We start from the raw sequence: 24,921 nt of genomic DNA on the forward strand, positions 1-24,921 counted from the left end.
TCTTAGTTTGTGACACAACTAGGAACAAATCAATTTCTCTATCAACCAGAAATTGTATTAAATAGAGATTTTTTCTTACATTAAATACTTTAAGATCAGACAGATTATGCAACTCACCATATTCTTCAAAAGTTCAGATGCTTCCTTTATATTGTTCTTTTTCAAACAGTCAAAGACCAAATTTAGGCCTATTCTAATCAGCTCCTCAAGTCTTTGAGCAGAATGATTGTTAATCCTGAAGAAAGTCTGTGCCTCTGGTATTTTGTTGTTTAAAATAGCATTGGCAATAACTTCCTAAAAAAAAAAAAGGAAAATATCTTCTGTTTAAATTACTTTTTATTTCCTTATTATGATGATCTACATGGGACTTAAATATTTATTGAGAACCTAATGGACTTTTACTGAAAATCTGCTGTGAGATTTGGGGCTTTACATAGGGGAAATGAAGTGGACCAAAACACAGACCCTGTTTTTAGATTAGTGGAAAATACACAATGCTACAGGTATCCCAGGGTGCTAGAAAGGAGGACCCAGAAGAAACATTTCAATAAAAGGGGTAACAAAAATGTCTTCCTAGTAGAGAAGACTAATGAGGTAAAGTTTACAAGGCAAGTGTTATATATATGTTATACATTGAGGAAAAAGGACAGGTATTCCAAAAAGAGGGACTGTGGGGGTTCCTGGGTGGTTCAGTTAGTTGGGCATCTTTTTTTGGCTCAGGTTATAATCTCAGAGTCCTAGATTCCCTGGCTCACTGGGGAATCTGCTTCTCTTTCTCTGCCCCTCCCCCCAATTTGTGCTCACACGAGTGTGTGCACATGCTCTCTCTTAAAAAAAAAAAAAAAAAAAAAGATTTATTTATTCATGTGAGAGACAGAGAGAGAGCGAGAGTGAGAGGCAGAGACATAAGCAGAGGGAGAAACAGACTCCATGCAGGGAGCCCGACACAGGACTCAATCCTGGGAGCTGAAGGCAGGTGCTCAACTGCTGAGCCACCCAGGAGTCCCTCAAATAAATAAAATCTTAAAAAATAAAGGAGAGACTATGTACAAAGGCATAAAGGCAAAAAATAGTATCAGTCTTTAGGAACCTCGGAATTAATTTAACTGGAGAAAAAGCTGGACAGAGTAGCACGTGAGACTTGAAAGAAAAGCAGAGGTTCCACCATGCACGGTGTCATACGTGGGAGATGGGTTTTATCCTAAAACTTACATGGATACACTACAGAATCTTAAAAGCCAAAGGAGATATAATCAGATATATACTTTAGGAAGAATATTCAGGCAGCAATGAGGGGAATGGATTGAAAGGGATTCAAGCTCAGTATAGTAAGGCATTAGAAGGTTCCTATAACAATCCTACCTAGAAGAAATAAAGACATACACTGAAGACCTACACCCAAGACTGAAGAGAAAAGGGGCATTCTTAACCTGGGGCTTTAGAGTGGTCTGTAAATCCCATTAAGCCATGTGCAAAACTGTATGTATGTATACATGTACACATTCACAAGCATTTTTTGAAGATAGAGTTCACAGCCTCTATCAAAATAGAGTTAAAAATCAATTATTTTGAGTCAAAAGACCAGAGAACCATGGATGGAACCTTGGAGCAAGTTAAAGGGTAAAAAACAGAAAATGAAACCTGCAAAGGTGACTGGAAAAGAGAAACCAAAAAAGTAGAGGGAAAATCAAGTAATTTTTGGCTTGAGAATAAGAAATACAGAAAATGCAGTCACATCAGGTACTTCCCTATTCCTCCACCTCAAGACCAGCAGTCCTGCAAACCTGCCAGTGTGTCAAACTTATCCCTTTCACTCCCTACTGAGTTTGATCATCTGGGTTAAACATTTTGGTCTTTGTCTTTCCAGAGCCAATGCTCTCTATATGGGTGGAAGGATTCTTTCAGGCCCTAGTCATAAGGAGGGCAACACAGTTTGGTTGTACGGACTTCTATTATAAAAAGAAAAGCAAGCAGGTAGGCACAGAAAATTTAAAAGGCAAGATATCCTAACTAGAATCTAAGATAGGACCCAAATCAAGTATACTTCTAAGACATAATGGCATAAAATAAAAGTTTCCTAAGATCGAACCATCAGCAGCAATTTGATTTATTCAAAGTTCAGGCAGATACTTAAGTCTAAAGTGCCAGGTTCTAGCTATTGAGGAAGTATTGTTAACAGTGTGCCACTTCACATGGGTCTGGGGTTGGGTGCCCGTCACTGGATCCAAGTGGGCAGATCAGGCATGAAGAGGGAACCTGTGTTCTAAATTAAATAAATGAAGTTTGTAGACATAAATTTGAAGTTGTGTCCAAAGATCTCCAAATCTGTAAAACGTAAACCCTTGCCAAAGATTCTGAATCACAAGTGTAAGATTCTAAATTCTGTTTGTTTTCTCAGATCTTCTGAATCTGGCAAATAAAATGAGTGATAATTATTCATATTTACCTCAATGCTGAGTTTCTCCCATGTATCACTCTCTCTTACTTTGAGGACATTTTCACTTACATCATATTCATCTACTGGGTCTACTATCTTCCAAGGAAATTTTATCATGAAGGTTCGAAGTTCATTAATGTAGCTGGTCAAAATGTTCACTCCTTTCTGTAGATGTTCATCTAATTCTATGGAAAACACCAATTTGCCAATTTAATATATACAAAAATATATGTGTATGTATATATATCCATAGAGAAAGAACTAGACAGAAGAGCCATAAGCTGTTATGATTATAAAGAATTCTAGAAAATGCCAAAATTTAAACTCAGTGTTTTCAAATTTCAGACAAAAAAAATTTGAGCTTTTTCCTATTAACAAGTAGCTCTATATTTTAATACAATCCTTTACACAATGATTAGTCCTTTCTGTCAACTTTCCCAGGATTAGAATCCATGTCACTCATCAATCATACACTGACGTTTCTCAGCTTTAGTAAACAGCACTCTATTGACTCATGCTCTCTCATGCAAGAAGATCTACCATTTGTATCTCCGTCCTGACACAGGAATAGGGCAGTTACACCCCTCTTTGCTGCTATTCTTACCTTCATTGTGAACAAAAAGCTCCTTTATTTGTTTGTTAAGAAAAGACAGTGTAAGGTTAAGCAACTGTTCTGAAAAGTGTTTGCTTTGGGTTTCAGAATCACTTTCTCTAATTGCTGAGCAAAGTAAATCCAATGCTGGTGTCAGCTTTTCCACATCTGAGAAAGAACCAAAGAAATGAACATGAACATCATCAGTATACTCCTAATAAAACTAACATATCTAAAAATACCGTATTTTTTTTTAGAACAAAACAGGTATATTCCCATTGAACTACCTGATAGAAAGGATAGCATGATATGAATAGATAATACACATAGTACAAATATATTTTATTTGAAGTAATAATGTTTACACAGCTCAATGGGTCACCTGGAAACAAAGTTGCTTGACTGTATTACTGAGCAAAAACAAATCTGAAGCACAAACATCCTTCTTTTTTGACATGTATTTGGAGATAAGGAGGAAGTCAATACTTTTTTTTTAAAACTAACTTTCCCTTAAGGCCTGGTCATAGAAGTGTAAACAACGTAAATAAGCCCACCATTACCAATTGTCATATCATACCTACATCACCTTTATATTCTGAGATCACAAATATACTTGCCAAAGTACGTGGAAAGGGTTTCTGTATCACTGTTACATTTGAGTTCTTGGCAGGCAAGACTGAGGAAGAGGAATTTGGAACAAGTTTTACATCTTATTTAGAACAAATCACTAGTACTCCCTTAAATAACAAATTACAGTAGAAAGATTCTACCTGGAATGTATTCTTTTCACTTTGGTTCATTTTTAGTTTCTGTTGGTGATTTACATAGTTGTTTGATTCATCTGCTACAAAATATTAAAGCACAGATACCTATTATTCCTTCAACATCTGCATTTTTCCGGTTTTATACTCTACTATATCCCTAATACGTCAACAGTTCTTGAATAATAAAAAATAATAATGGGTAAAACTCTTCTAAAAATGCAGATCCCTGTAACTATAATGGTACTAGATGGGAAGGAGACAATGAGGGAAGAGAAAAAATGCAAACACATTCATGTGCAGGGAATGTGGTTCAAGTCTTTGGATTTAAAAATAACTTCCCCACAGAAGCTGGCTATGATGGAATTTCCAGAAAACTTTCTTTGCCCACACAAAAGGACCTAAAAAGCCCAATCCAAACTTTTGAATACTACAGATATGAGATGCTATAAATGATAATCAAAGCAGTCAGAGGGAGAGAGATCTATGTGTCTTCCATTCAGCTAGTTTGTAGCATAGCCTCCTCAGCTGTTGGCGGATCAATAAAAACAACTCAAGTACCAGAAGTGCTTTGAAAATTATGGGTAGGAAAATACCGAGCATATTACCTGTCTATATTAGTAATAGGACTTCATGGCTAGGAAAATTTTCTAAATAGTAAAAGGATTCCAGGATAGATCTCTCTGACCATCATTAAATGTGGCAGAATTTTTAAAAAAATTTACAAGTAGATACAGTGAAAACAGGAAATTACAAGGCAGAGAACGAGAAAGAATCAAGATGAAGTTATAGGTTCAACAGTATTCCGTAAGTCTAGAAAACCTAATAATTTTGAAAGCCCTAGCAAAAACACTTTAAAAAAAATTTTGGAGGTGGGGCACCTGGGTGGCTCGGTAGGTTAAGCATCTGCTTTCTGCTCAGGTCATGATCCTGGAGTCTTAGGATTGAACAAGGAGTGGTCAGGCTCCTTGCTCAGCAGAGAGCCTGCTCCTCCATCTCCCCCTATTCATCCCCCACCATGCTCACACGCACGAACGCTCTCTCTCTCCCTCAAATAATTTTTTTAATCTTAAAAAAAGTTTTTTTTTTTTAATTTTTAAGTAATCTCTATACCCAACATGGGGCTCAAATTCACAACTCCCAAGATCAGGAGTCACATGCTCTACCAACTGAGCCATCCAGGTACCTCTTAAACTATGTTTTTGTAATAAAAATATCACCCTTGTTGATAAATCACTTATTTACTATATGACCACATATTTAATCTTTTCTTTCCACATACCAAAGAATCCTACACTCAGTCTTTAAGCGTTCTGCATTTCTTTGCCAATCTTGTAGCTCAGTATCTTGTTCCAGTCGATTTGGGGGCAAGGAACTGGAAGCTGCCAGCATATGGCCTTGAATGTAATTGTCTGACATTATTTGATAGTTTTCATTAAACACTGTCTGATATTCATTTTCTGCATGCTCTATGGTTTTAATGAACTCCTTGGCAATTTGGACTTCATTTGAAGCAGTTACTGAATCCTGTACACCTTTATGACTAACCATCTGAACATTGTCATCTTCATAATGTGAACCTGAAACTTAAGTACTCCAACCAGTTGGGCTGTAGGTGGTGTGACAGTGACAGTTCAATTCTGTTCTCCAACAATCTTTCCAGAAGTTTTTAGACTGAAACTAGTGGTTTTCAATACATGCAATGATGGTCTGTTACCCATCTATAGTTTTACCATAAACATTACAGAAGCCATTGGAATAATGATCTTTCACATAGGCTCTTAAAGCACGGTCACAAGATTCTAAGACTTCAGATCTCCATCTATATTCTCTGGCTGGGGGTCACTAGCTCCTTTCTGTAAGTGATCAAACTTAAAGGAAATTTTGTTTCTTGGCTAAAAATCTGCTATTACCCAGGTCACCATGTTTAGTAATTCAGACCTGATCTTCATAGGTGTGAACTGATCATGCTATACTGGGCGAATGCATGTGCTACCCCTTCCCTGAGGGGACTGTCATTATTAAGTAATAGCTAGACAACACTGAACACTTCATTAAAATCCCCTGGGGGTGCATGAGTGATGAATTCTCAAAGTTAGCCATCTTGGGCTGCTCTGACACATTGCGGTGTTTTTAAGCGTAAAACAAGGACCAATATCTTATTTTCAAAAAGCTCACAAAACTTTTATGAAGTCTTACCTGCAAATGTTAGTGATTCTACTTACTATTAGTCATCTTTTACTGATATTACTAGTAACTACCATTTTGCTGACCACCTATGCTGTATCTTAACTACTGGACTTGGTGTCTTATAAATGCTACCTCGTTTATGATTTTCAACAACGCTGAGAGGTAGGTGTTGTAGCCTCCTTTCCATAGACGAAGAAACTGAGGTTAAGCGGTGTTAAAATAACTTGCCCAAGCTAATTTGGAAAATAAATGGAAGAGTCAAAATTTGAACTTCTGCCTGTCTCATTCCAAAACCATTCTATTAAACATGCAGATGAAAGCAAGAAGTATGGGTTCCTGAAACCTTCATTTGCTAGCTACAAGTCCTAATAAAGGGATTCCTGTTAATCTCAGCATTAGCTCCACCTCCAGAATTCCATGAGAACTATAAGAAACATGAGTTTGACCCCCAAGAGAGCTGGTAAACTATTTCCACACTGATTTCCAGGCTCATCCCCAACCTTTAAGCCAGAGTAGTGCAAATGAGAACAGAATGAGGAGAAATCACTGACCAAACAGAAGTGAATATTGACCATACAATTGCTAATGGCCTCACTTATAACAAACCAGGCTTTTTTCTATAAATTCAACAGACGTTAAAAAAAAAAAAGTAACTGGATCATTAAAAAAAAAGTTAGCAATGCAAGAGGGAAGAGACAAAACTGTGCACCAAAATGAAAGAGAGAATATGCTTAAAAAAAGAAGCTGCTAATCTACAGTGTGAAAACACTACACTGATGGGGGAAAAAAAAAAAAGTTGTCATTCCCTCCATGGAATCAGAGTGAGTACAAGTTGATAGAACTTTTCTGGAGGACAATTTATCAAAGCTTTTAAGAATGTAAATCATGAGGTGCCTGGGTGACTCAGTCCATTGAATATCCGACTCTTGGTTTCAGCTAAGGTCAGGAGAGATCAAGCCCAGAGACAGGCTCCATGCTCAGCACAAGGTCTCCTTGAGATTATTTTCCCCTCCCTGCACCCCAGCTCAAATGCCTCTCAAATAAATAAAATCTTTTTTTAAAAAAAAGATTTTATTTATTCATGAGAGGGACAGAGAGAGAGAGAGAGGCAGAGACACAGGCAGAGGGAGAAGCAGGCTCCATGCAGGGAGCCTGACGTGGGACTCGATCTGGGGTCTCCAGGATCAGGACCTGGGCTGAAGGCGGCGCTAAACTGCTGAGCCACCCGGGCTGCCCAAATCCCTCTCTTTTTGAAAAGATTGTATTTATTTATTCATGAGAGACACAGAGAAAGAGGCAGAGACATAAATAAAATCTTTAAAAAACATATAAATCAAGTGTCTCTTTGACCTGGAAATTTCACATCTACACATTTATTCCAACAATTTTATATATGTGAAAATACACACACACACACACACACACAGCATTTGTGGCACATTAACTACAGTAAAAGTTGGGATCAGTCTAAAATGCCTAATAGAAACATGGGTGGGTACAAGAAAGAGGTCTATAATATATCACCAAATGAAAAAAAAAAAAAAGATTATAAAACTGTATGTATAAGGAAAAACATACTTTATTACCTTATCCCTCTAAGGTCAGGATGTGCATGGCTACCTGGTCCAAGAATAAAAGCTAGGTTTCCTGTTTATTAAATAGGAGAGTCAAATCTTGAAGTGTTGGTAATGTAGCAAAAAAACTGAAGAGTTAGGCTGAAAAAATTTTTTATAAAGATTTATTTGACAGAGAGAGAGAGAAGAGAGATAGAGAGAGAGAGAGGGAGGGAGGGAGAGAAAGAGAGAGAAAGAGGGAGAGAGAGGACACAAGCAGGGGGAGTGGCAGGGAGAGGGAGAAGGGAGCCTGATGCAGGGCTCAATCCCAGGACCTTGGGATCATGATCTGAGCTGAAAGCAGACCTTTAAAGGAATGAGCCACCAGGGAGCCCCTAGGCTGAAAATTTTTGTAACAAGTCTCAATCCATAACTCAACCATCACACTAAATGTCTCAGATAGTTGCAGGGGTGGGTAATTTTGCAAATGAATTTTATTCTCTTTTGAATAAAATTCTCTTGAATTTAAAAGGTCATCTCTTCCTTGCATACTAAAAATACAAAGCACAGTACAAGATATGAACAATAAACACCCCACTTAGAATAAGAACATTTATAGATTCCACCAACTCCCTCAAGATTCCACAAAGCACATAAAATGTCATGACTGAGTTTTGGCAATTCAGTCAGTCATCAGAATGCTCAACAATAATTTGAAAGTGACTAAAAAAATAAAATGATAAATACAAATGTAGAAGCTTTTTCTACTTTTTTTTTCCCCCAAAGATTTTGTTTATTTATTCATGAGAGACAGAGAGACAGAGAGAGAGAGGCAGAGACACAGGCAGAGAGAGAAGCAGGCTCCATGCAGGGAGCCCAACGTGGGACTCAATCCCGGGTCTTCAGGATCAGGCCCTGGGCTGAAGGCGGCGCTAAACCACTGAGCCACCTGGGCTGCCCCTTCTACTTACTTCTTAAATATAAATGAGATGGAAAGTCATCAAACTGATCCGGTACGGAAGATTTTGAGGATGGATTCAAAAGATTTTCTTTGCTCTTCAAAAAGAAATCTACGGTGTCCAGCTGACGATTTTCTATCCCAGCCTGAAACAAGAGAAAATCAGAAAAAAAAAAAATTACAATATGAAAAAATCGGGGATATGGATTTTTTATTCTTTTTTAACGTTAGAATTTAATGCACTGAGACTGCAAGAAACACAAGGCTATCTAGCTGCAATACCCTGGCTCTGGTAAGGATTAGGAAAATGACTATTTATGAAACCTGGGCCAAGTCTCTAACTTTTCTGAAAATCAATTTCTGCTTCAGTAGAAACAAGAGGTTAGACTAGAAAACACTTTGAACTCTACCATCTGTAAATCTATTACTACTCAAAGATAGGTACTTGGGGACCATTATTACAGGTAAGTTAGGGTCCATTTGAATTAAAGTGTTAAAGCAGTGTGATACAAAGTTCTCTGAAAAAGCAAGCTAAAATAGATTCGCCTTTCTAACTAGGCACCTTTTTTTTTTTTTTCTAACTAGGCATCTTGAGTAAGTTTTCCATACAACACACTTAAAAATCACAGATTCTGGGGCGACTGGGTGGTTCAGTCAGGTAAACATCTGCCTTTGGCTCAGGTCATGATCCCTGGGGTCCTGGGATTGAGAGCCCTGTATCAAACCCAGCATCAAACTCCCTACTCAGCAGGGAGCCTGCTTCTCCCTCTCCCTCTAGCTCCTCCTGCTTGTGCCCTCCGTGTCCAATAAATAAAATCTTTAAAAAATCAGTCTCACACACACATTTTTTTTTTTTAAGATTTATTTATTCATGAGAGATGCACAGAAAGGCAGAGACACAGAAGAAGCAGCAAGCTTCTCTCAGGGATCCCAATGCAGGACTGGATCCCTGGACTGGGATCACACCCTGAGCCAAAGGCAGACGCTCAACCACTGAGCCACCTAGGCGTCCCACACACACACCTTTTTTTTTTTTTTTTAAAGATTTTATTTTTTATTCGTGAGACAGAGAGAGAGAGAGAGAGAGAGAGAGAGAGAGAGAGAGAGAGGCAGAGACACAGGCAGAGGGAGAAGCAGGCTCCATGCAGGGTGTCTGACGTGGGATTCGATCCCAGGTCTGCAAGATCAGGCCCTGGGTGGGGAAGGTGGTGCTAAACCCCTGAGCCACCCGGGCTGCCCTACACACACTTTAAATGCAGGAAACAAATTAAAAAATCCTCCCAGGATAAAAATTAGTCCAAAGACAAATCCAGAAACGTACCAGCTCTAAAACCAACTGTGGTCTGAAGGATTCTGCATCTTTCTGATGGCCTAAAGCAGGTGTTGGAAGACTAAGGCCCATCAACCAAATTCAGCCCTTGCCTGTTTACATAAATGAAGTTTTATGGGAACACAGCACAGCCATTCACCCATCATTTACATATTCCCAATGGCTACAATGGCACATCTGAGTAGTTGCAATAGAAACCTACTTGCAAACTCTTAAATACTTACCATCTGATTTTTTACAGAAAAAGTTTGCCATTCCTACCCTAAAGCACTGTGCCTAAGAATTATTTGGAGAGTTCATTTAAATGTAAATTGCTTGCCACCAGAGTTTCTATTTTAGTAGGTCTGAGGTAGGACATAATCTACACTTCTAATAAATCTCCAGGTGATGGTGATGCTGTTAGTCTAAGGATCATACTTTGAAGTTCTGTTCTGATGTTAACAGACCAGGCAGGTTGAGGTGGGAGGTACTGGTGGAAGTTCCATATGGATGGAGGAAAAGGGAGGATAAACCTAGAGTCCATACAAAGCGACACTGTCCAAAAACCGTAAGCTAGAAAAACTGCCCCCAAATGGAGACCCTAAAAACAACAACAAAAAAACAAACAAAACTGCCTTTGCTCTGATTGGTGGGAGGAAAAACTGAATTGTATATGAGTAAATAAGATAATTTTTTTTTAAGATTTTATCTTTTCATGAGAGACAGAGAGAGAGAGAGAGAGAGAGGCAGAGACACAGGCAGAGGGAGAAGCAGGCTCCATGCAGGGAGCCAGATGTGGAACTCAATCCCAGGACTCCAGGATCATGCCCCAGGCTGAAGGCAGGCACTAACCCGCTGAACCACCCAGGGATCCCAGTAAGAGAATATTGTTGTTCTTAGATGATCTATGCCAAAGTACTTGAAGAGTTACAAAGTTAGTAACTTTTTAATAGTTTGGCAAAAACAAGAAGTACACAGTCAAGACAAAATGTTAACAGCTGATGAATGGTGAAGGGTAAGTGGATGTTCATTTCAGTATTTTTTGCAATTTTTTCTGTAAATTTGAAAATTCTCAAAATAACATATTTAAAAACAATGAACAAGGTGCCTGGGTGGTTCAGCAGATGCCTTTGGCTCAGGTCAAGATCTCCAGTTCCTGGGGTCCAGCTTTGTATGGGGCTTCCTGCTCAGCAGAGTCTGCTTCTCTCTCTCCCTCTTTCTCTCCCCACCCCCACCATTCATTCTCTCTCTCAAGTAAATAAATAAAAATCTTAACAACAACCACAAAAAGCCAAAACAATGACCAAACAGTAATAATTGAAATCAGATGCTCAAAGGATGTTTCTTTTTGGAGTAATGAAAATGTTGTGGAATTAGTGTTGATAGTTATAAGACCCTGACTAAAAACTACTGGATTTATACTTTAGATGGGTGAATTTTAGTATGTGAATTATTTTATTTTTAAAAACATATTATATTTATTTATTTGAGAAAGCAAGTAAGAGCACACAAGCAGGGGGAGCTACAGAGGGGGAAGGAGAAACAGACTCCCCACTAAGCAAGGAGCCGGACACGGGGCTCACTCCTAGGACTCCAGGATCATGACCTGAACCGAAGGCAGATGCTTAACTAACTGAGCTACCCAGGCATCCTGAAATTATATTTCAATAAAGCTGTCGTTAAAAATACAAATATAAGCATAACATTATTAACTTTCAGTTTTTGACCTTTCAGGGGCTGTGTGGTATAGAGAAAAGTACCCTAACTTTGATTCTACATCCAGCTCTTATCAGTACTGCTATGGGCCACTTAGTCAACCATTCTGAGCCTAAGGTGTTTCATCTGTAAAATGAAATGAGTAAAAACTATCCAACCCATCTCATGTGGTTATTTTAAGACAAAACTAGATAATGCATATAAGATGGTGCACTATAGGGCAGCCGGGTGGCTCAGCGGTTTAGCGCCGCCTTCAGCCCAGGGTGTGATCCTGGAGACCTGGGATTGAGTCCCAAGTTGTCGGGCTCCCTGCATGGAGCCTGCTTCTCCCTCTGCCTGTGTCTCTGCCCCTCTCTCTCTCCCTGTGTCTCTCATGAATAAATAAATAAAATCTTAAAAAAAAAAAAAGAGGGTGCACTATAAAAATGCTATACAAATTCAGGTTATGTTGCTTCTACAGCTGGAGAGAGAGTGGGGACCATAAGGCAGAAACAAAAGATTACTCTTATTCACCCTTTCTATAGCTTGCTTCCCCTTTATTTAGTCTTACCAATTTAATGTTGCCTCCATTCCTTGCAACTTTTTATTTCTTAGTGTTTGTTATAATTTTATATCTTTTAAGGCCAAAAAGGGTAAACTGCTAAGCAGAATCAGGTAATAATCAGAACTAAGCAAATGGTTGGGTAAAGACTATAATTCTTTTTGCTGCTAGGCTAAATGAATTCTCCCAAATCTTCAGTCAAATAAGAGTATATGACAGAAAATAATCAAGCAAAGTCATACAGACATTTAATTTTGTTACCTCCAGCGCATGTATGGGGATTGAGCACCTCCCCCAACCATTGAGATGGCAAAGAGAGTCCACAGTGCTGGCACTTCCATGGATCATTAGTCTATTTAAAAACTCCTCCTGAGTCAATCCAAACAAAATCAGGGAGAGTCCATTTTCTACAAGGAAAATAAAAATTACCTTAAATAAATTATGAGGACTTAGGTTTTAGGATTATAACACAAATTTCTAATTAATACTTCAGTGCCATAATTATAAATATATTTATTGGACACGATACTACTATGACCATAGTTCATTTGATGTTTTAATGTTTTTAAAGAAGAGTTTTATTTTTTAAACATGGACCATAGGATACATTCTAGCAACAACAATGGACCCTATGAAATAGTACTAAATCTCACTTTTCTACTTTCTATTATCCTACACAATCAATCCCTGGAATTTTAAACTATTTACGAAGATGTTACATTTCTGATTTACTAAGATAAAACAAAGAGCATGCTCTCGAGACAAAGAAATACATAATTACCAAAATTTGGGTATTAAAGGAGATAAAGATAGTTCAATCACATCATGTAATAGCTTTATAGGAGGTTATAGTATAAATGCTGAATGAATATGTATCTTAAATATCAAACTCAAATGTCTACAGGCCCAAACAGGTGGTGAGACAAGTGCAAGAAGAGCCTAATGAGAACCCATCTAAGAGAACTGAAATTCAACTCCAACACATAAGTTACTATGCAGGAATGCAGGCCTAGTGTTGCCAGATCTTATAATTTTTCAGTAACAGCTAGAAATCCTTTAATTTTACATGTTTATAATAAAGTCTTTTTTTAAAAAGCCTAGATAGTGCAAGCCAAACAAAATAAATCTGCAGTTCATAGGTGGCCCACAAGCAGCCAGCTTGCAACGTTTGCTTGCACAGAGTCAAGTCAAGACTCCCTGGATTAAAACCAACCTTTATTACTCTTAAAACTTTCTCTGACTTGGTATCTGAACATTTAGCTGAGCAAAAATAACCTTAATTAAAAATCAAACACAGGAGACAAGAGTACCAAAAGCAACACTAAATTTCCCTCGTGAAGATTACCACTTAGAAGAGTAGGCACTGACATCACCAGAGCAAAAATAAAATATGTTAAGAAAGCACACCTCTCAGCAATGGATTTCAACCTGATACAAGACAGTCTCACCTGTCAAAACAAGGCACAGCTGCTGGTCTCCACTCATATCTATAGGAATACACCTTTTGCCAAGGGAAAAACACTGGATACCCTGGGTCTCCAAATCCCAAAGGACAATGGTGCAGCCCATCTTTTCCACTGCCCAAGTAAACAGTACACTGAATCCTGTCACAGACATACATGTAAGCTCAACAGGTTCCTTTAGTTCACTAATGTTCATTATTTTCCATGATCTTCCTGGGTCACCGGTGTTGGCATGATCTTTCTGTGGAAACTTGTAGTGGCTATGCATTTCATCCTGTGGGATGAAGGCCCAGCCTGGTGTACTAGTACTGTGGTAACCAGATTCCGGTGACTCCAAATGCAAAATATTCTGGAACCATGGAGCACAACAGGGAACCTCCCATTTGGAGCTCTTTATTATTTCATTCAGTGATGATAGCTGGGCTTTCCAAGACCTGGAAGATAGGGTAGAACTCACACCTGTTACAGTGAAAGGCACTAAATAAAATACTAAATCAGGAAGATGATGCATTAAAAAAAGAAGTGTCTACTTTTGTAAAGCCCTTTAGTAAAAAGGACACAATATGGAAATAATAAAGTAAATCCAAAGAAGGAGTTTCTGTACCTATCAACTTGAAAGGAAAACTTGGTCAGTTTCATGTTGTAGTCAGAATTAACAGGATCATCTTCATCGATCCCCTCAGGGCCTTCAATAGGAATGTCTTCTAGAGTTCTTTCACACAGTAGGTGTCCTGGGTGTTGCCTACATTTTAAAATGATAGCCATGGTCAACAATGATGATCAAATCCAAATCTGTATTAGTACCACTCCTATTAAAAATGGGTGGGAGGAGGTGTCACTCAGAAGAAACAATACAGACAATAAGTTTCTGCAAACAGGGCTCTTAATCTCCAATGCTTATAGCAGAATGCTAAAGTCAGCCTTAAGGATTTGACCCATTTATAACTATGTGTGGTAATGAATTATTGTGGTGTTCATTTCATAATATATACATACAGATTCTGAATCATTATGTTATACATCTGAAACTAATATAATGTATGTCAATTATATCTCAATTAAGAAAACAATAATTTGGGATCCCTGGGTGGCGCAGCGGTTTGGTGCCTGCCTTTGGCCCAGGGCGCGATCCTGGAGACCCGGGATCGAATCCCACATCGGGCTCCCGGTGCATGGAGCCTGCTTCTCCCTCTGCCTGTGTCTCTGCCTCTCTCTCTCTCTCTCTGTGACTATCATAAATAAATAAAAATTAAAAAAAAAAAAAAGGAAAACAATAATTTGGCACATATGGGCAGTTAGCTTTATGAAGAGATAAGAGCACTTATTGTATACTATATTGCAGATGTTGTGATAAAAACTTCATATAAACTAGCCTTTCAACAACCTTCTGAGGTAAATATACCCTCATTTTATAGATATGGAAATGAAGGCTCAGAGAAACAGTGGAGCTGGATTTGAAACAGGTCAATGTGACTATAAAACCCAGGCTACTGGGACGCCTGGGTGGCTCAACATTTGAGCATCTGCCTTTAGCCCAGGAAGTGATCCTGGAGTCCAGGGATCGAGTCCCACATTGAGCTCCCTGCATGGATCCTGCTTCTTTCTCTGCCTATGTCTCTGCCTCTCTCTCTGTGTCTCTCATGAATAAATAAAAATCTTAAAAAAAAAAAAAAAAAAAAAAGGCCCAGGCTTCTAAGTGCTCACAATACTGTCACCACAAAGTAAGATTTAGGCTGAGACCAGGGAATCCTTGGGTGGCTCAGCAGTTTAGCGCCTGCCTTTAGCCCAGGGTGTGATCCTGGAGTCCTGGGATCAAGTCCCACATCAGGCTCCCTGCATGGAGCCTGCTTCTCTCTCTGCCTGTCTGTCTCTCATGAATAAATAAATATAAATCTTAAAAAAACATAGGCGAGACCAGGGCAATGTATTAGAAAGATAAAAAGAACTAGAAAGATAAAATACAAGTGCAGGTGTATGTGCAAGAGTATATGCAGGAAAAGGGCTGTCACATTTGAGAAACACAAAGGTGGTTAAGGTAGCACAGAGGAAAAAATGGTAAAATTAGTATAAAATTACAAGTGGAAGGGGTGTTAGTAAGAAAAGTAGATGAAAAGCAAGGTGGTATGAGATGAGGCTGGTAGGATACAGTGCAGTGCTTGATGGACTATTAACGATTTTTAGTTTCATTTTGGTGGGTGGAAGCTAAATAAGGGTTTTAAACAGAAAAGCAATCTGATCAGATACAGAAGAGTAGCTGGGGGAGAAAGAGAGGCATTTAAACACCCTGAGCAACTTAAATTACTATTAACCCTTTCAACAATTTGAAGGTAGTATGTTATTAAACATGTATCAAGGTGATAAGTTAGAGAAGGCAGGAGGACAGTGTGAAAAAACGATGCATGGAAAAGGTAGTTTCCAAACAAAAGGTGGATACCTTGTCCCCACATGTTAATATCTGGCTATTCCTCTGAGAAGCTATCCATTTTAACAATATCACTCTGCCTATCGTACAGAGCATGAAGTTGAGGGGGTAAAAGCAGACATCAGGAGACCAATTATGAGCTGTTATCTTACCTTAGTTCAGGTAAGTGATGACAGTGGCATGGAGGAGAGTGATAACACAGGAGTTAAGTGTATTCAAGAAACATTTAAGGAGGAGGAATGACTAGGACCTGGTGATTAATTAGATATGGATGTAATACTTAAAAGAGGTTCAAGATTTATATATATATTTCTTATATATATCTCTTATATCTTTAAGATATCTTTAAGATATCATATATATATATATGGAAATGGAAATGGAAAACAGTCTCTAAGAAAGAAGGAAGAATTAGGATCCAGAGTACAGAGGGATGGGCCTTCATAGAAGGAGAGGAATCATTGTAATAAGAGGTAAGACAAGAAGATGGGTATAGGAAAGCAGGTTTGTAACTTAACGTGAGAAACTGAGGGAGCTCTCATTAGATTCTACTTCCTTTATAAGTAGGAGGCAAAGTCACCCAAGATTTGGGGGCAAAGAGATGAGCAGAGACCTGGGGAAAATGGAGGTTTAAAAACATTATTGTAAAGAATGGGCTCATGAAAAATTAAGTTTCCAGGTAATATTCAGAGACCACTTGAAGGTAGCAAAAGTGAACTTACAGTGCTATCAATTTTCCTTTGTTTGAGGTTTTCTCACAAGTGCCTGGTTGCTTGGGTACAGGGACAGAGAAGGCAGAGTAAAAAAAAAAAAAAAAAGATTTTGTCAAACCAAGTGCTACCATAGAGCAGGAGCAAGAATTTAGGGTACATGTTAAAAAGGGATTGAAATGGGGGCCAGAATCCATGTTGGAAAGGGAAGGAAGTGAAGATGAGAGTGGGAAGGTCAACTGACTGAAAATTCCAATGATGTCAGACGACAAGTAGAGTGGGAGTACTTGAGTAAGTGACACAGAAAGTTTGGAAGGTTGTGGTTAGAAAATGAGACGTGTAGGTAGTGATTTGGGGGAGGAATAGTTTCAAACAACTCAAAGTCAGGAAGAGAGTATGGGAGTGGACAACTAAAGTAAATTGGAAGAAAAAGTCACTGACAATGAACTGAAAGAACAAACCATGAGTTTGGGTTCTCAAGGAGTTTACAAAGTCTATGGGAAACATGAAAAAAAATTAGAGAAATAATACGACACTATACAATTAAGTGCCAAACGGTAATTCAAAGCCAAAGTGCTACAGAAGTTCAAAGAGAAAAAAAAATGATAAAATTAGTATAAAATTACGAGTGGAAGGGGTGTTAGTAAGAAAAGGCCTCATGAGAGAGGTAGATCTTAAAAGATAAAATGAGAAGGAGAGACTGACATTCTGTATTCCGGCGGGGGGAAAAGAGCTAGAACCAGGAGTGAAGAAAAAGAAACACTTTTCAACCAACTTACAAAATCAGAAGTAACTAGAATATCTAAATAAAAAAAGCAACATAAATAAGCAGTCATTTTTTACTAATATATTTTAGATTGCCACAAGTGTGGGTCCTTCAAGGGAAACACCTGAGGAAATCCTCAGTTGGAGAAATCTAGCTTAATATATCTTATCAAAGTTCTTTAAGAGTAAAGTAATCCCTAAGGCTGCCAGGATCCCAGACACATAAGCAGCAATTTTAATACGGTAAACACCTTTATCTTCTATTCTAATGTAGGGCAAAAAGTAGGTAAATAATGTATTAAAGCCAACTATGCTGTTGTACATTATGTACTTTATTATTTTTTAAGTTGTGCTTGATTACTTAATAACATGATATAACCGATATGTAATAACATATACAAATCATAATCACAACTTTGATATATATTAAGAAATAAAAAGGTAGCCAATGGTCTTTTGCACAATTTTACAATAACAATCTATGTAGTAGCTAGAACACAATCTCACTGAATAGAGAAATAAAACTTTTTTTTTTTTTTTTTAAGATTTTACTTATTTTTTCATGAGACACAGATTGAGAGAGGCACAGACAAAGGCAGAGGGAGAAGCAGGCTCCATGCAGGGAGCCTGATGTGGAACTCGATCCTGGGTCTCCAGGATCACACCCTGGGCTGAAGGTGGCGCTAAACCGCTGAGCCACCCGGGCTGCTCTAAAACTGGTTTAAAAAAAAGCTAACAAGTACATTTTTAACCTCTTATGGCTTTAATTATTTACCTTAAAGCAGAGATTGCAGTAACCTACATACCTGAAATACAAGTTTAGGTTAAGAGCAACTGCAGAGTTGAAGGAGCTGACAATCACTACAACATCTAGGTCTTGAGACACTTTCAGTGAAGTAAAGGAAGAAATCTTGGCTGGTTCCTGTTGCTGTTCATTACACATATCTTCTTGGTGAAGTGCTAAATCCACGTGAGCTACATGTCTTCCATCCACAATGTCAAAAATGTCTTTGAATCAGAGTTAAAGAAAATACCAGTCTTAAGTATGCCTCACCACTTAAAGCAGAAGATGGGATGGAGTTCAGACTTCATGGCTGCAACCTTATAGATATAGTAACAAAGGGAACAGTGGACACTGAGGCAGCCTTCATCACAAGAATCAGAGGACTTATGAAGTTGGTGGCCCCACAGAGTTCATTCAGCAATACTTGCTAAAAATCCACTGTGCCGGGCCTTGATTGATACCCTGCTAATATTTTCCACTAGTTTTCTATAACAATGCTAAGAGAAATATGTATTGTGAGCCACATCTGTCATTATACATTTTTTAGTAGCCTTATTAAAGTGAAACCAGTGAACCTAATTTTAATAATACATTTTACTTAATCCAATATATCCAAAATATTACCATCTCAACATGTAATTGATATAAAAAATTAAGATGCTTTACAACTTTTCATAAAAATGTTCAAAATTTGGTATTTTACACCTACAGCAAATCTGTTTAGACACTAAACTTTCATTGAAAATACCTGATCTGTACTTAAACTTCATTAAATTCACATTCGAGAACTTAAATATACTTAAAAGTTCTCCAATAACTGAATAAAGCATCAGCTTTTAAATTTAAAGTAATTAAGTAAAATTAAGAATTCCATTTCTCAATCACAGTAGCCAATTTCAAGTGCTCAATAGACATATAAGCCTCGTGTCTACCTTGCTGGACAGCACCATCTATTATCTGGCAACAAAGATGAAGTTAATGCAACATTTTATGACATTTTTACAAAAGAAATTTTAATAAAGGCTATTTTATATTTAAGTAGAAAAACCACCCCTTTAATTCAGAAATAAAAGTTCCACAATCATGTAAAGGGTCATTTCTCAAGTCTTCAAAAACAATTTTGCTGATAATCTATGGATCTATAGAGACAAAAAGAAACCCCTAATATTTCCAAAACCAAATTAAAAGTGGTTAAGCAAACCCTATGATTCACTAATATGATGGAATCATTAGAGATAAGTGGATTGTATTCATACATGAAAATGTATGTATCACACCTAAGTAGTTCTCAAAATACTTTCTAGAACAAGCACATAGATATTTAACAAGCATGTTTTGAATAAATAGGTAATACAGAGCATATGTAATTTAAAAACACAAATAAGTTGGGATGATTAGGCCTATGGAAAAAAATGTACTTACTAGAAAATATTTCAGTGGAATATAAAGCAATATAATGATTATTTTAAGTTCATGAAGATCTTTTTCCCTGGAAAATTGTACTGAAAAACTAACCATTCTACCTATATACCAGTCCCTAAAACTAAAAGCCTAAAAAAGGTTCACCTTTCCAGGCACATCCCCTCTCCGCCGCATATCCCCATCTTTACTGCCAAGGATACAGATCCAGCCTAAACTACTCAAAACAAAAAGAATTCCTCTGCAGAGCTGCACATCAATGATCCTGTCCACTGCCTGTGCAGGCAAGGGTAACGTGAAACAGTTGAGTACTCTGATCTCAGCATCTCTTTCAGGAAATATAATGTGTAGGACAATACATTTATTGATGAACAATAATGATGTGTTATTGTGAAATGACAGAATTCTCAAAGATAAAAAGGAAACACCTAGGAAACAAAATGATATTATTTCAAACTTACTGGTCACAATTTTACAGTTGGTAATTCTGATTTTGTGAACACAAACAGGTAAAACAAAAAAGAAACAGCACTTTGTCCAATTTGAAGCAGTTATGATCATACCCACCTAAACAAGTGATTGATTACTGGTAGGTAGGAGGTAAGAGGATGAATAAAAATAGCCTACAACAGGGACACCTGGGTGACTCAGCGGCTGGGCGCCTGCCATCGGCCTAGAGCGTGAGTGATCCCAGGATGGAGTCCCATATCAGGCTCCCTGCATGGAGCCTGCTTCTCCCTCTAGCCTGTGTCTCTGCCCCTCTCTCTTTCCTCTCTCTCTCTCTCTCTCTCTCTCTCTCTCTCGGTCTCTCATGAATAAATAAATAAAATCTTAAAAAAAAAAAAAAAGAAAAAAAGAAGATAGCCTACAATGTCTCTGTTCCTTCTGTTTACAGCCAGAATCTGGTACCACACCAGAAGTTTCGGGGGAAAAAAAAACAACAAAAAACCATTTATCTCAGGAACCCCACAAGAACAATCACAGGCTTCTTCTTCTTTTTTTTTTTTTTTGAATGAAAAAGAAGGGGGCCCTTGGCTGGCTCAGTCAGAAGAGCATGTGACTCTTGATGTCAGGGTTGTGAGTTCAAGCCCCACACTGGTGGTAGAGATTACTTAAAAAGAAAAAAATCTAAAAGAAGAAAAGGATCCTTAAAACCAAGGGTATTGAGTATGCTACTGCCTTAAATATAGAAGCCTGAGTGCTTTGATTTCTGTTCCCTGCAGCCCTCAGGATGGGTAATCAGTCTAGATCAGCACTATCCAGTAGAAATATTATCAGCCGCAAATGCGAACTGCACTTGTTCTAGTAGCTGCATTAAAAAAAAAACAAACAAAAAAAAAACAGGTGAAACTAATTTTTACATATTATTTACCCCGTTACATCCAAAATATAATTTCAACATGTAATAAATATAAAAAAAACTATTTATGAGATATTTTACTTTCTTATTCTTTTTTTTTTTTTTTTTTTTTTAAGATTTTATTTATTGATTTGTGAGAGACACAGGGAGAGGGAGAAGAAGCAGGCTCCATGCAGGGAGCCCGATGCAGGACTCGATCCTGGGAAACCAGGATCACGCCCTGGGCCGACGGCAGACACTCAACCACTGAGCCACCCAGGCGTCCCCTACTTTCTTACTCTAAGCCTTCAAAATCTGGTATGTATTTGACACTTAGAGGACATCTTAATTCACATCAGTCACATTTCAATTGCTCAATAGCCCCATGTGGCTAGTGACTACTGGACAAGGCAAATCTCCCTCTCTGATTTCATCTCTATAAGAACTCTTCCTGGAATATATAAGATTACACAGATTTCAACATGCTAAGAGACCACCTGTAAATACTTACTGATATTTTGATCTTCAATGAGCTTCTGCAATGTCTCCTCACTACAGCTATACAAAATGGTTGCATCACATCTTCCATCTTTCAAATTAAATTCATAGATAAACAGTTCATAGTTTTCACTAAGAGCAAGAAGTTTGGGCTTGTCTGTTGGTGAGCTGCCGTTATGAGAATCCTCCCATATAAAGCTATGGAAAAAGCATAATTATTATATTCTACTATCCACAATAATATTTACCCACAATGGTGAGGGTAGAAGGATAGAATGAGTAAAGAACAATTCTTTAGTTCATCCACTAGCAGCATTAATTCTACATCCAACTTGAGGGAATGTAAACTGCTCTGGGACGTCCCCCTTCCCACCCCTCCCCGAGCCCTGAATCTTCAGGCCAACAATGTAGGAGTGGGTGGTAAAAAAAAAAAAAAAAAAAAAAAAAAAAAGGTATGGGGTAATAAATGATGGCTGCTTTTATTCCTTCATCAAGGACAAGTTTCAACAACCAAATATGTATATTATTTACAAAAGGTGGTACTATTAACAAAATAGGTTTTGCTAACTGAAATGCTTCCAATGACTTTAAAAAGTGACTATTTTTATTTATAGACTACTAAGACCCCAAGATAGTATACTATAGGTCTGTCCAATAGAACGTTCCATAATGATGGAAGTGCTCTATATATCTGCACTGTCCAATATGGTACCCAACAGCTACACACAGCTACCCAACATCTGAAATGTGAATAGTGCAACTGAGCAAAATGCAAAATTCATTAAGTCACGTGTAGCTAATGGCTACCATGCTGGACAACACAGTTACAGAATTTTTAACGCAGTGCAATGTCAACATATCAACATTGGCTAACAATGGTGGAAAGAGACTAACAAATGATGCTACAGCTTCAAATTAAATAAATCAAATTACATTTAATAAACAAGAGGGGGTGTCCCAGGGTGGCACAGTTAAACGATGACATCTTGATTTCAGCCAGGGTCATGATCTCAGGGTGGTGGGACTGGGCTCCTCCCTCAGGAGGGGTCTGCTTGAGATTTCTCTCCCTTTCCCTCTCCTCCTTTCCATGTGCATCCACACACACCTGTCTAAAATCTTTTTAAAAATAAAAAAATAAAATGAAAGGCCTAATTCTGAAAATACAATGGAATAAGAGGTGGCTACCATGCCAATAGTTTAATCTTTTAAAAAAAGCTTTCTTCTACAGAAGTAGTTTTAGATCTAATTAAAAAAAAAAATCAGACTTGATGCTCTAATGTCCTTATTGGAGAAAAAGACTGAAATATTATATATTTCTATCTTTGTGCCTAGACTGATTTTTCATGAACACTCAATTCCTGTTTACAATGAACATCTGGGGAAAAATCTTAATGTCAAATATGGAAAAGAACAAATTAAGATATACTCAAAAGGCAAACTACAGTGACATCCTTTAACATTATTAGCATATGGACTATACTGTCACATGAAAAAAACAGGAAATTTTCAAAAGTAACTGAAGAATGTACAGTGATTTTGACATATATAAGAAAGACCATGTATACTTTAAGATAAGTAGACTCTGAACACTATAAATTTGTTACATTTACATTAAGTGCCTGAATTAAAATTAAATCCAATTCAAATAAAAATAAATCCTTCTGATCCTCCTGCAGTCAACTAATTTCATGCAGTAGCTTATGAACGCCCTCATTATCTCATGTGTGTATGTCTCATCTCCCATTAAGTTCTCAAACATCTAAAGAGTTCTCCCTTTCTCTGCCTCATTTCTTCCTTTACAGGACTGTGTCCACAGGTACTTAACGTAGTTGAATAAACCAACTTCCCCTATGGAGAGATTCTTCTTCCTAGCACCCAGAGATCAGGAGTAAAGAATACAAACGGAGAACAGATTACAGCACTCGCTTATTTATCAAACAAATCTCTACTATCAGGCACTGCTACAGAACCTGGATATTCCAAGATAACACACCTCGAGACTGCTTAATGTTTTAGAAAGGAGATCGTTTCCAAATGTTTTCTATTAAGTAAGAGCCCAGAGATGCTGGAGGGCTGTTAGAAGAGCAAGACACTCTTGACTTTGGGGTTGTTGAGCCCCATGTTGGGTGCAGAGATTACTTACATAAATAAAACTTAAAAAAAAAAAAAAAAAAAGCCCAAAGATTCTGAAGCCACTCTCAAGCTTAATGACATTAACTCCCAGAGAGTCACAAAAGTGGAAAGTTAATACATGATTGTAATTGTGTTTTTCTGTCTTCCCAAATCATGCAAGGGTCACATAGAAGCTATCTTACTCAACCTCTTAGGGAATGCTCCTATGTAACAGTAAGCATGTAAGAATATTTGTTGAATGAATACGTAAGTGGGCAAAGTAGACTCTATCAAAGAAAAAGGCGGCGGCGGGGCGAAGCCCACGTGTGACGGAACGATCAGGATGATTCAAATTAAAGATGATCCCCAGCTGCAATCGTTAAAGGATTTTGAATTAAGAGAATGGGCAAGGTACGAGGAACAGTAACGATTATTTAACCTATGCTGAATTAATTTAAGCGCGAGCGCCTAAGCGGGACCTACTCGGGGTTGGCAGCGGCCAGCGGGGGAGCTGGGGCGCCCTCTCCGCGCCCCCACCCGCCCCACGTCGGGGAAGCGAGGGTGGGGCTGCAAAGCGAGGGACAGGTTCCGACAGTGCACGCGGTTCCCCTCTGCGGCCTCGCCTGCGGCTGTCATTCCTCCCCCGACCTCCACGCCTGGAGGGGAGCACTGGGGCCCGCCGACCTAAGGCTCCGTACTCCCCCGGCACTGCCCAGCATCCCCCCCGCAGCACTTACTGCCGAAAGGGGCCATTGAGGCAGCAGGCCCCGCCGCTCCGGCCGCCCGGCGCCAAGGAAAGCACCTGCAGGCTGCCTGCAGCTGTTAGGCTCCCCAGAACCTCCTGCTCTCTGTGCAACTGCGCCCGGGAGCCCAACCGCCCGGTTGCCTCCACAGGGACCGGCACCAACAGCATAGGTAGAACCCGTTCCATAGTTTCAGCGCCGCAGCTGCTGCAACCAGCAGCTCTCGCAGCTGCCTCTCCTGCGGCCATCTTGATCCGGCCACCGCTTCCGGTCACCTGAGTCAGCGGCGTCCGGGGCATGCGCGGGGCAGCCCACCCTCCGGAGGACCCGTGACCCGCGGGGACCGCGGGGCTGCCTCGGCCGGTTGCGTTGCTGGCTTTCGCAGGCGGGTGCCAACCACGGCCAAAAGCTACTTCTACCTTTGCTTCGAGCCTGTTTACTTAACTACCCTGGAAGAGTTAAGGGCCAAATTTAGCGGCCTCAGGCAGGCGGGAGCAGCTTTATTCACATTGTGGCGTTCGTCTCTTCCTTCGTAATCTAAATGCTTCCCCGCTCTTGGAACCCGGTTCCTGCCTCTCTCCTTTGATTTTCCTCTTGTGCTGTTTTCTT

At 38.8% G+C, this 24,921-nt stretch overlaps 1 protein-coding gene and 1 pseudogene across 4 annotated transcripts in view; both read right to left on the reverse strand.

Moving 5' to 3' along the window:
• The window catches only part of SPG11 (SPG11 vesicle trafficking associated, spatacsin), a 71,788-nt gene extending 47,162 nt beyond the window's left edge, over window positions 1-24,626 (reverse strand). For 2 of the 4 annotated variants that reach the window (XR_005381560.1, XM_038580277.1), the window contains exons 1-11: window positions 24,307-24,626; window positions 21,471-21,655; window positions 19,824-20,048; window positions 18,224-18,425; window positions 14,125-14,262; window positions 13,506-13,954; window positions 12,319-12,464; window positions 8,505-8,637; window positions 3,042-3,197; window positions 2,447-2,622; window positions 118-294 (exon numbers count right to left, since the gene is read on the reverse strand). Coding sequence is in view for 3 of the 4 variants with exons in the window: in XM_038580277.1 (XP_038436205.1) it covers window positions 118-294; window positions 2,447-2,622; window positions 3,042-3,197; window positions 8,505-8,637; window positions 12,319-12,464; window positions 13,506-13,954; window positions 14,125-14,262; window positions 18,224-18,425; window positions 19,824-20,048; window positions 21,471-21,655; window positions 24,307-24,611 (2,292 nt within the window). In the remaining variant the exon portion in view is untranslated. Of the gene's footprint in view, window positions 1-117; window positions 295-2,446; window positions 2,623-3,041; window positions 3,198-8,504; window positions 8,638-12,318; window positions 12,465-13,505; window positions 13,955-14,124; window positions 14,263-18,223; window positions 18,426-19,823; window positions 20,049-21,470; window positions 21,656-24,306 lie in introns of those variants that run through there. The other 2 variants (XM_038580278.1, XM_038580279.1) reach the window with 2 other exon arrangements.
• LOC102152730 lies at window positions 4,968-6,025 on the reverse strand (annotated as a pseudogene).
• Window positions 24,627-24,921: the final 295 nt, after the last annotated feature.

Source organism: Canis lupus, chromosome 30, assembly GCF_011100685.1.
Source record: "Canis lupus familiaris isolate Mischka breed German Shepherd chromosome 30, alternate assembly UU_Cfam_GSD_1.0, whole genome shotgun sequence".
Lineage (NCBI taxonomy): Eukaryota > Metazoa > Chordata > Mammalia > Carnivora > Canidae > Canis > Canis lupus.